Source organism: Nothoprocta perdicaria, unplaced genomic scaffold, assembly GCF_003342845.1.
Source record: "Nothoprocta perdicaria isolate Ctin4 unplaced genomic scaffold, notPer1 scaffold_60, whole genome shotgun sequence".
Taxonomy (NCBI): domain Eukaryota; kingdom Metazoa; phylum Chordata; class Aves; order Tinamiformes; family Tinamidae; genus Nothoprocta; species Nothoprocta perdicaria.
This window is the reverse complement of record NW_020455866.1, coordinates 2,764,626-2,776,699: the sequence shown is the minus strand read 5'-3', so window position 1 is coordinate 2,776,699 and position 12,074 is coordinate 2,764,626. Positions and strand designations below refer to the sequence as shown.

The window sequence follows — 12,074 nt, the reverse complement described above, 5'->3', positions numbered from 1 at the left end:
TCTGCTCTGCTAGAAATGTGAGGAGATTGAACTTCCTATGAGCATAACAGCTATTCAGCATTAGAAATTCAGAAGAACCTCATGGTAGCTGAAGAAATGCAAACCCTCAAATTACTGGTGGTTTTAATTATGCTTCTGGCAAGGAGTGCAAAATACTAGTTATTTAAATGCACCACTATACCAGGATTTCTGTTGGTTCAGCCATGTCCATCACTGACTGGCTCCTGTTGTCATCACTGAATAATTTTGACCAAATATATGTTAAAAAGCATGTGGGAAGGGTGGCATTGAGCAGTAGAAGTGATTTATGCTCAAAGGAGAAGCATATGAAAACACAGAATAGAGGGAGAGAAAATGAAATATTACAGAATCATTGTGCTGTCTAACAGAATGTGACTGATTTTGAAGGAAGAAGGGAGGGAGGGAGGAAGGAAGGGAGCAAGGAAGGAAGGAAGGAAGAGGAAAGATATTTGACTTTCAGAATTATTTAAAATATTTCTCTAGAATAACTTGGAAATATACCAATTTGATGGAGATTTCACAAAGATTTCAGGTTCAAGCTGAARATCCCTCAGATACATGTTTCTTAGGGCAAAATCCTTTTGTCAAAAATACATGTAGCTGCCAGTGCAGCCTTCAGGAGATACACATGCAGACCTGAAATTACTGAGTACTGCTTGGTTTTCCTTTCTCATCTACATTATTAAATGTAAAGTAATAGAAGGCAAAAAAAGTTATCCCGTTTCCTTTCTAAAAGCACTGACTTTAGCAAGATTTTTTGTTTCTTGTTTGTACTAAAAGGGCCATACTGTTTATTCTTTACAGCCTTAGTAGGTTTCAAGGTGTATGAAGAATGCAGGACTGGGTGCTAATTATAGAACATCAAAATGCTGCTGTTAGCTTTTTTGTTAGCCCAGATTCTTGGTTCTCTGCAGTTACTTGTTTCAACTGTATGGACAGACATGGCATGGTTATTCCTTACCAGCTCATTGCTGCCATCCTCCTCAAAATCCTCCTCTATCCCATCAGTCATCTCTTCTCCATCCCCATCTGCATCTGGCCCTCCTTCAATTGGATCTTCTGTAGAGTTATCTGCATTCTCTGATATGCATTCCTCTTGAATCAAATCAGCATTATCTTCCATTTGTTTCTTTTGAGCTTCTGTAAGGAAAACATATTCTATAGAGATTCAGTAACCTTTCCTCTTGGTGGAAAAAGCGGAGGTTTCTCTGAGGAAGAAACCCAAACTTCCCATCTCTAGATGAAGTAATTTTATGAAAATGAGTGTGTTAGTATTTACCAGGCAAATATGATCAAAATTCGTGTTTTAAATAATTAATGCATAAATCAACACTATTATGCTCATCCTCTCCATGTGGYGAATGAAGGCTTTCTTTACCACGGGATCTTGCTTCTGATTCTCTGGACTTTGATTTGCTGTGAGAATCCAATCTGCATAATCACCATACATTTATTTATCAACAGCCAATGAGCTGTTGATAGAGAATAAATCTCTATGCTCTCAGAAGTGGATGGCTCTTAATTGCCATAAAGGAACAAGGATTTGCATAAATTTGCTGTGAATATCTCTCAACAGTCATACAGATAATCACGAAATTATTCCAGTCACCTTTTTAATAAGCTAAAGTAACGGTGTTCTCCCCGTTAGCACTTTTCCCTCAGCACTTTTATAATGTACTGAGGCAACTGGAGAATGTCTCCCCATCTCATTGCTCAAATGCAGAGTTTTCTACAACTTCTGCCAAGCAAGAAAAAGAAAAAACATTTTTATTTCTGTAGAGATCCAYGGGATCTGTTCTGCTTAGTTTACCCCAGATGGCTGTATTGCTGTGATTATGTATTGCAAAACTTCTATATATCTGGAGGAGTTTCATCCCACAAGCTGAAATCCAGAGGAGTATCRAGAGAGGAATGAGAGACAGACTGGCTGGGAGAATGGTTAGAGGGATCAGAATCTTATTCCTGTACACATATGGAGTTTAGATGGTAGTCCATATTTAATCAGAATGATGATGGGTAAGAGAATTATTTGTATGTAGCTGGAATACCAGTGTTGTTGTTGTTATTATTACTATTATTACTATTATTACTATTATTACTATTATTACTATTATTATTATTATTATTATTATTATTATTATTATTTTCAGCCTGGAGGTTAGAATGTCCATAAATGATCATATGTGTTTAACAAAAACATTTATTTCTATCAGGTTGACTGTTCTATAACACTAGCTGATGGATCACCTATTTTGTTGAACAGTCAATGAATCTGCAAATAGCTTGTGAAGCTGCAATTTTTTCAGCTTTATGCATGTATTTTTTATTACTTTAGATTATTACCTGCTGCAATTAATATTCAAATCTTCTCACACTTTTCTATATCTTAATCTTAAGTCGAGACAGCATTTACTTTCCTTCTACCTGCACACATTTATTATTTGTTTTGCAAATTACTTCCATCTCCTCACTCTTTCTTAGTCTCTAATCCTTCATTTACTCAAGTCATTTACTCAAGATACAGAATAATGAGGCTTTTTCTCCTTGGTCACTTTTTTTTTTTTCCAGAAAGATTGTTAGACTTGCTGCTTGCCTAACTGCACATGCTACTTGCCTAACTTGCCTAACTGCACAACGAACAAGAGTTGAGTCAGCTACATCTATTACCTTTTACCCCACCTCAAGTCACTTATTAATTCAGTTGTAAAAACCATTAGTTGAGTATCTGATTCTTTYGTGCTCCTCTGAGAAGCTAAATTTRAGATTTCTTTTAAGCATCATTTGTAAAAATCTTCATCTCTGATATTACAGGAAGAGTGTTCTCCTATTGTAATCACATCAGAACTTCTTATCTCTGGTTTTCTGATCCAGATTTTTACAAACATTATATTCCTATTCCTACCAATTTCATATCCACAAGAAATTGTTCTGCTAAGCCACAATAGTTATTTGATAATTCAAGGAAATTCTGTTATCTAAAATTTGCAACTATTTATTAAGAAGTGATACTCAGCCTCCTTGCATATTTGTTAACCATAGAGTTCTATTCTAAAACTGTAACATACATTACATGGATTTCTTGTTTTAAGATTTAAGAGAGAGATATTGCTTCTCAATAGAAAGTGTGAAATTATCATTCTTTTACTTTTAAGTTCTTGTATCTACAGTCATTCTACTGAAATAATCAGGGGACTGATAACCATAAAAAGGATATCAGCCAGTACTACAAAAAGATTTTTATCCATCTGTAGAAAAATGACTGCAGTCTGTACTTAGCTTGTCTAGTTTTTCTGTTTAACCTGCCACAGTCCTCCAGATATCCAAATTTTAAGATTAATGATTAAATGCTCTTCTCAAGAATGATGCATAATTAAAAAAGACAACAAGATGATATTTTGACTTTTATATATTTTTCTTAAATAGACAGAAATCCTTTCTATGATCGCAGTTTTCCTGCTCTTTCTTAATGAAACTAACTTCAGACAGCAAAATGTGAGAAATAATCTTGCCAATCTATAAAGAACGAACAAAATCATCATACATATGATTCTGTAAATTAAACAGTTGAGCTATTCATGCATCTTTATTTTATATAAAGTATTTATCTGAGGAAATATTAATTTGTGGACTCATCATCCAGGACTCATCATCCAGGATGCACTGCCCTCTATCAATGAGGGACTCAAACAGGAATCCAGTTTTACTGACATGCCTGGGGTATTTTTGTCCTCACATTCCTCAATGAGAAAACAGGAAAACGGGAGATATAGGTTTTTCACAGGATATTAAAAAACATCAACAGTTGGAAACTACATTTTAATGTCTAAGGAGACTGTTCATTGCTCATTTTCAAACAATAAAACAGTATGATTCAACACAAATTAACATTTTCCTCCTAGTGAAGATTTCTATTTAAATGAGTTCACTAGAATCTCTTAACAAAAAGTGCAAATTGGATATCAAAGTACAATGACATACAGGTTCTTTTGCATAGCAATAGATTTTATAAAAGCTTGATGAAGTAGGGATGTGCCATCTCAGAACATCTCAGTGCTCACGTGATTCAATTATATCATCATTGATTATGTCAACTTTCATATAATTTACATAAAATACAAAATAGAATATAGGAGCTATTGACTTAATACATGATTATAAACAAATGGTAGAATCTTTTAAAACCTTCTTTAGCATTTGTTTATTTGTTGAAGACAAAATATTTTTTCTGGAATGTTAAAGGCTGGTAAGTGTTTCATTAGAGTTGAAGTAGGGGAACAGAAAAGGGAAGGATGCCATTGCTTCTTGCCCTGAYAATAATTCCTGATACAGACCATCTAATAATTCTGTAATTCTTAATGTAGAAAGTACAAGTATTCTCACAGTCAGMAACTTCCATTCTGTTTAGTCAAAATTATTTCAAATGTTTCATTTCTGAAACAATTATTTATTTATTTATTTATACTGGGCCCACATTATGTAGAAATTTTCTGGAAGGCTTCTGTTCTCTCTCTAATCTTTCTACTTGACTGATAACTATGGTCTAGTTTAATCCATGTGACTACATTTTTTTTTCACCTACCTGCCTCAGCTTTTTGCTGTTTTTCAATCTTTTCCAGTCTGCCTAGCAAGGAGTCAATTTTTGTTTTGATTTGGGTTAATTCCTTCTTGATTGTTTGCAATTCATCTGATTTCACTGTGGAAAGAGAACAGAGACACAGAGAAATGAAAGAAATTATATTTGTACTGCTTTGTGAATCAACAGAACATGTTCCTTTTCCATGTACWATGAAAGCCTACTGCCTCATTTCTCTCTATTTTTTGTGAATCATTATTTAAGACCAACTTTGTTAGTTACAAATACTGAATCTTAGAACATCATAGGACACTAAGCCCTAGCGACAGGGGTTTACTTCAGGAGTATAACTCTGTAAATAATCATTTCAGATGAACATTTAAAGGGAGATCTTAATATATCCAAGTATCTTTTAGTGACAAACAGCCTATAATGAAGGAATGATTCCAATATCGCAGACAAGTTACTCTCTTCTAATGTTGTTTTTCTGGTCTATTTTTTAATAGTAGAAGCAATAATAAAAAGATCTACAGTAGGTGAAGCAGATATTTTTCAATAAATGTGAGTAGTAACATAAATCCTAGAGCAGACAGGAACGTAATGTTATTTTCCAGTCAATAACTTCATTGTAATATAAAGTGTATAAAAATATTACTTTAAAAGTTTTCAATTCTTCCTAAATACTGCTACTTTTTCCAGAAGTAGATAATACATGAAAATATTTATTTTCATGATCACATCTGGAGATTACAGAATCACAGGATCACAGAATGGTTGAGGTTGAAAGGGACCTCTAGTCCAACCTCCTGCTCAAGCAGGCACACCTAGAGCATGTGGCACAGGGTTGCATCCAGGTGGATTCTGAAGACCTCCAAAGAAGGAGACTCCACAACCTCTCCGGGCAGCCTGTTCCAGGGCTCTGTCACTCTCACACTAAAGAACTTCTTTCTCATGTGGAGGTGGAACTTCCTGAGTTTCAATTTGTATCCACTGCCCTTTGTTCTGTCACTGGACAAAACTGGGCAGATCTTGACCCCATCCTCTTTACATTGTGCACTCAGGGACTGGACCATCTGTTTTATGAGGAAAGACTGAGTGAGTTGGGCCTGTTTACCCTGGAGAAGAGAAGAGTCAGAGGAGATCTGATCAGTATGTATAAGTACCTTATGGGAGATATGGGAGATTGTAAGGAGGATGGGGCCAAGCTGTGAGTTATGTGTGATTCGTGTATATTGAGCAGATCTCCTCTCAGTCTTCTCTTCTCCAGGCTAAACAGGCTTAGATCGCCTAGTTTTTCCCCATAAGACAGATGTTCAAGTATGTTAATTGTCTTTGTTGCTCTACACTGGACCCTCTCTACAAGTTCTATGTCCCTCTTGTACTGGGGAGTCCAGAACTGCATACAATATTCCAGGTATGGCCTCAACAGATCACCTACCACCACCTGCTGTCAACACTCCTTCTAATGCAGGCACTCTGCCCCTCATCCAAGTCATTGGTGAATAAATTGAACAGCCCTGGAGCCAGTACTGAACCCTGGGAGACACCACTGGCCATAGGCTTCCAACTAGGCTCAGTACCATTTATCATAACCCTTTGAGCTCTGCCATCCAGTCAGTTCTCAAACCACTCTACTATCCACTCATCTAACTTGATACTTCCTGAGCTTCCCTATGAGGGTGCCAGGGGAGACGGTGTTGAAAGCTTTGCTGAAGTCAAGGTAGACAATGTTCACTGCTCTCCCTTCAACCAACCAGTCAGTCATCCTATTGTAGAAGTCTATCAAGTTTGATAAACATGACTTCCCTCGGATAGAGATAGCTCTACCTGGTTCATTAGTAACCAATGTGTGTCTGCTTCTAAACCAGCTTTAATGCAAGCTTAGATGACATTCATTGAGTTTGAAACTGATATTATTTTATCCTACAGTTTGTGCCATGTACACTGTAGCTATAACAACAAATACAACAACATGTTATTACATGTGACTATGATTTTTAATCACGTGCTTATATTGAGAAATTACTCATCTCACATTATCATTGGCTGAAACTTCTGATCTCTTATGAAACAAATGGTAGGTTTTATACAACTATGGTTAAAAGTGACCTTCATTCTAGTCCCTCATATTGGATAGAATTATTCAGTATATTTATAGACCAAGGTCTTAAAGCGTTCTCAGAAAAGTAACGGGTCACTGTCCAATCCTTGAGATAAAATGTTAAGATTCTGACAAGTGTATATTTAGAAGGTCACTGCTTCCCTTGGGGCCATGATTCGTCCATGCTGGAGTACAGAAGCATCACAAATTCCAAGGTGAAATAGTATGAATCTCTCCAACAGGGAATGCTAAGTCTCTGTTGCAGCCCACTATGAAGCCAGATGGCAACAGATCTCATGCGGTTAAGCTGTATAATTACAGGTTTTCTCTTGACTGGCATTGCAGTTCAAAAGATCAGACATCAGAGGTGACACCACAAGGACCTAATGGTCCCATTTTGAAATACAAAGCAGTATGCTTTGTATTTCAAAATATGCAGTGCAATACAATACATTTGCACTTCTCAGTTTGTCAAGGAAACAGCATAGGACTACTGTTCAATTCAGGCCAAAGCTTCTGCAAAGGGCTTCCCTTTGCTGCTCGACTGAGAAATCAATTTGGGAAGAAGACTGGACTAAAGGGAAGACAGATGCAATGATGTCATCATGCAATGATGACAGCAAACCAAGATGCTATGAACTACTGAGCTACTGTATTGTTACCAGTGTTCCCTGCAGGTTCTCTCATGACAAAATCATTTGCTTAAAATTTGGGTAATGGAGCTACAACTTAATTCAATAAGAGCATTAAATAGAAGGTTCGGACATTCAGTTCGTCACATCCAATTTATACTAGAAAGGAGTGAGAAAGGAGTGAAAGAMAGATTTTCAATAAATCTGCACAAGTTTCAAGTTCTCAGTTTCAAACTTCTAATAGTGCAATAGTGTAGTAGCATGAAGTACATTCATTGGTCCTTCACTCTTGATGTAACCGTAAAAGCATTCAAGAATTCATCTTTTATGTCAGCATCTAGCGTCAAAGGAGACAAGCTGCACACTGGAACCAACTCAAAACAAGAGATTTAAAATTGATGTCAATCACATTTATAGAAATGGAAATGCCATTGTTGAGTTACAACAATATTTCACAGGGTTTTTTTTTTGCCATAACTAGAAATCGCTACCCATGAATCATGATTCAGATGTCTTTGAAATGTCTTTCAGATTACTTTTATCTAAATACTTCCAGTTCAATATCAAATATTTTATCATATTATATTAATTTACATTTCACTCTGAAATGGTTTCACTGATGATGTTAAGATAAATTCATTTAAAGGCATAATTCAATTTGTATCTTAATCTCTTAACTATCTATTCCCTATTCCTTCACATAAGGGATTAAAAAAAAAAAAAAAAAAAGATTGGCATTTTCCCTCTGTTTACATCAATAATAAAAAGAAATAGCACACTTCAAGAGCTTTAGTTCCTATTTTGTCAGGAAAAAAAGTGATTTTTTTTCCAGTGCTAAATGGCAATCTGCATCTGCTGCTTCAAACCATTAACATGGAAAATTACCATGTGCAGTTTCCCAATTAATCTATACAGTTTTATGAGTTCCTCCTGATGATGTGGAAAGTTTTTTTTTTTTTTCTAGTTTTTAATGTTAAAAAAATAGAAAAAAATATGTGGTCAATTAATTGTAGAACATTATAGATTCAGAAAAGAAGTCAAATCCTCCTGGTTAATTTTTGTTTTAAAAGCCAACTTAGAGCATATATTACCACTTTTTATCAGAACGAGAATTTACTGCAGTGGAAAACAGACATTATTTCTGCAAATGTACTCTGTAGTAAGCAAGATAATACATTTTTGTATTATATTTTTTAACTTTGCTATCTGCCACAGCAAGCTTCTTTCCTTGGTTTGCTGCTTTTCTTCAGGGAAAAAAAAAATTCCTCTGATTCTGATTCCTAACAATCGCACAGATGACTTTTCTGTGTTCTGAATTTTCTCACCCTTACTTGTATATATATGAGTTCATTTTCTGGGTCCTGTCTGAATGTGAACAGCTATGAGAATAGTTACGCTTAAGAGATTTCTACTTAAGTCTGAAAAGTATATTAGGGAATGTGATCTCATGAGAGTTTTGCCAATTGGGGATGAAATCTTTCAAGCATAGGCAATACCATTTTGACATAGTTAATTCTCAATTTGAGATTAAGCCTGTATATGGCCTTGAATTTCATTAAAACCAAAATAACTTATTTCCCACAAACTGTATTTCTCCTTATTGAAGAGAACCTTTACTTAATTATCAATAAATTGCAATTCTAATTAACAGTGAGTTAGTTCAAGAAGTTCAAATTAGTGATGAAAAAAGAGGGACAACAAAATATTAAATTGCTTAATCCCACAAATCAATATATGTATGAACTTTCCATATAAAATGGTAAAAGAAGCAACTGAACACACATTCTCTGTTTTCCAGCTTGCAGACCCTAAGGGAATGGCTTACTTATTTCTCTGATAAATGTCTTACAGTAAGCTGATTACATTTCTGTCCAAGCCAACAWAATCATGTTTCTACCTTTATGATGGGCTGGTTGGACTTGACAAAAAGGGAAGTAATTCTATGGGGAAATCAAGCATGAAAGTCTGTATACTGTGTGTCACCATCCTCTTAAAGAAAAGAAAAAAAAAATCAACCAATTTATTTTCAGGTGTGCTGCATGCAAAAGAATATTTTCTGAAATTTATTCCTTTATGATAAAATAGTCTCTGCAGCTGTGTTCCAAATGCCTAAAGAACTAAGGGGATAAACCTAACAGAAGGCCCTCATCTTTTAGTGATGTAACTTGCATTATAAAGAGCTGAATCAAAAAAATATTCACCTGGAGACTGATATTTGCAGAATTCACATGACACCTGAATCCATAGAATTACCTATTGAAGGATGCTTACATCAAGGTCCAACATTGTATATTAGAAATACTTATGAAAGCTCTTCTATTAAATGATTTACATGTTCTGCACAATTTCTATGTTATTAAAGCATCATGGCTGGAGATCTCACAGCATGCAACTATGGGTCATCATTCTTGGACTAGTGTTGAATTCTGTACTAAGCACTACTTCATTCTTGAATGATATTGTAAAATATTTTATGAAATGAAGAACATGTAATAAAGTAAATGTGATGAATATTCTGAGGAGTGAATTTCTATGTGTTCCCATTCATTATCATGAAATACTGATTTGTGTGTGAAGGAATTCCTCATGCCAAATTTCTCTGCTTTCCTAGTTCTAACTTATGCTGGAAAAGAAACATAAAAGATAAAACATCACCTAAAATCACCAAGGCAAAGTGAGTCCAAAAAAGCGATGATTTCTTAGATACACTTTTAGGAGAAGTAGTGAACTGAATGAAACTATACACTAACTTTTCATATGGATTAAACAGCAGTAAAGGGTAAACTAGAGGATATTACTGAATAAGTCTACAACCACACATACTTATTAAAGCTTAGATTCACTATGGGAGAGCCGAAGACTCAAGAATTGTAAAAGACTAGCAAAGCAATTTAAATTCTAAATTTATTAAAACTGAATCCTGAGTTATATGGTTCCATTTAAATCAATACCAGGAATCTGAATTCATTATTTAAAGTATTTAGGGGAGGAAAAAAAAAGAGTGACTATGGACAAAGAAATTGGTTCAAGATTTGTGTTTGAAAATGGGGTAGACACAAGCTAACCTTCCAGAAAGTAAAGATGATAGAACTCCCAGAAAACATGAGTCAGATTCTAAATATGACACCTAGATGAATATTTCTTGAGTAGTAGGTACCAAAGTTCCCATTCTTGCTAACAGTGATCAAGTCAATTCATTCAAATGCAGCCTCAAATCACACTGGAAGGTGATTTCACCGTACAACCAAAAAGTGCCTCTTTCAGCACGACCTGAATCATCACCTAGGATCCAATGACTAAGTAGTCCAGTCCATTGGCTAATAGGAGTTCAGACATCTAATGCACATACATCATCCAAAACATCATCTCAACCTTAATACTTTTGTTTAGTACTTGTAATGGCTACCTAACAAGTTAGACTAAAGTTGACAAACTTCACTAGATCTTTGCAAGAAGAAAGGCCATTTGCCATTTGTTTTATTTTATTTTAAAACTCAGAAGTTTTTTTCTTTTTTTTTTTTTTTTCCAATAAGCTTCTGCCTTATTTTAAGGCAGAAGTTGTTAACCTGTGATCCTTGAGCTGAATAGAATTTGCAAATCCAATGAAAATGACATGACAGTAGGGAATCCCACCATTTTCCTGCACCTGCTTGTACAGTGTGGAAAGTCTATGTTGGCCAAAAGTCATACTTACATTTATGAATGAAGTGAGATACTAGTAAAATCTACCACTAGTTACAATCCTCTCCTCCCAATGGTTCTATAAGATAGGTTATTTTAGTCATTAGCCACAGGAAGGTTTCTGGTATGTCTTGAGGGTGAAGGAAGTTGAATCAGATCTGGAAGAAGAGGTCCAGTGTTTTATCCATTGTCCTAAGGTTTTCTTCTGAAACCTTTTCAGTTTGTCTTAACATCCTTCATGCTTTGTGGGCTGAATATCTAGACACATCTTTCTGGAAGCAGGGTCATGTACAGAGTAAAYAATTTTCCTTCAAGATATCCTTAGTTTTATATCCATAAATTCTATACATTATTCTGCTACATTATGAGCTAAACAGCTTTCCAGCCTGAATTCCAAGMCCTCAAGAATGACTGTTTCCCAGAACATGACCCTTCCAAGGAATCATCTGAGTTCTTTTTCCCTTGGAATGAAATGTTATCTTTCCATCTTTTGCACTGCTTGTCATACTTCTTTTTTGTTTTTTTTCCCCATCACATATATTCATTACAAGTTTTCATTCAAGAATTTGCCATCAATAAATACAATTTAAATCCTAGTGAACTCACTAATAATCATCTTTGTTAGATGCTAGCATATGAGATTTGGACAACTTGCTCAATCAGAGTATAAAATTGTCTTATATTTAGCTTCTTTTACAGTTAGGTGTAAGTTAGGTGTAGTGCTGGTGAATTCATTTGTTCCATGCTTTTTGTAAAAGAGTAAAGTGTTTTGCTGAGCAGTCTGGTACTACAAGTATCTTTTCACAGTCCCTTCAGCCTCTCTGATATTTGATCCCTACCTGATCTTTCTCTTCCTCTTCCAGAGATGCTTCCAAGGACAGTTTCACTCCACATAAGGGGCAAGGGAAGACATGTGGGTGCTGAAAGATGCATGGAGAGGAAGATGAAGTTTCTGGGAAATACTATGTGGTAAGGAGGTTGTGAACACGGAGACGGGAATACCTATTGTTTATCAGCTATTCTAAGGCAAATTAACTTCGGGTTGGACAACCCCTCCAGCTGATGA

At 35.3% G+C, this 12,074-nt stretch overlaps 1 protein-coding gene across 6 annotated transcripts in view; it reads right to left on the bottom strand.

Moving 5' to 3' along the window:
* The window catches only part of RALYL (RALY RNA binding protein like), a 350,333-nt gene that overhangs the window by 19,539 nt on the left and 318,720 nt on the right, over positions 1-12,074 (bottom strand). For all 6 annotated transcript variants that reach the window (XM_026049673.1, XM_026049672.1, XM_026049674.1 and 3 more), the window contains 2 exons: positions 4,601-4,714; positions 983-1,161 (listed from right to left, as the gene is read on the bottom strand). In XM_026049673.1, coding sequence (XP_025905458.1) covers positions 983-1,161; positions 4,601-4,714 — 293 coding nt within the window. The remainder of the gene's footprint in view (positions 1-982; positions 1,162-4,600; positions 4,715-12,074) is intronic.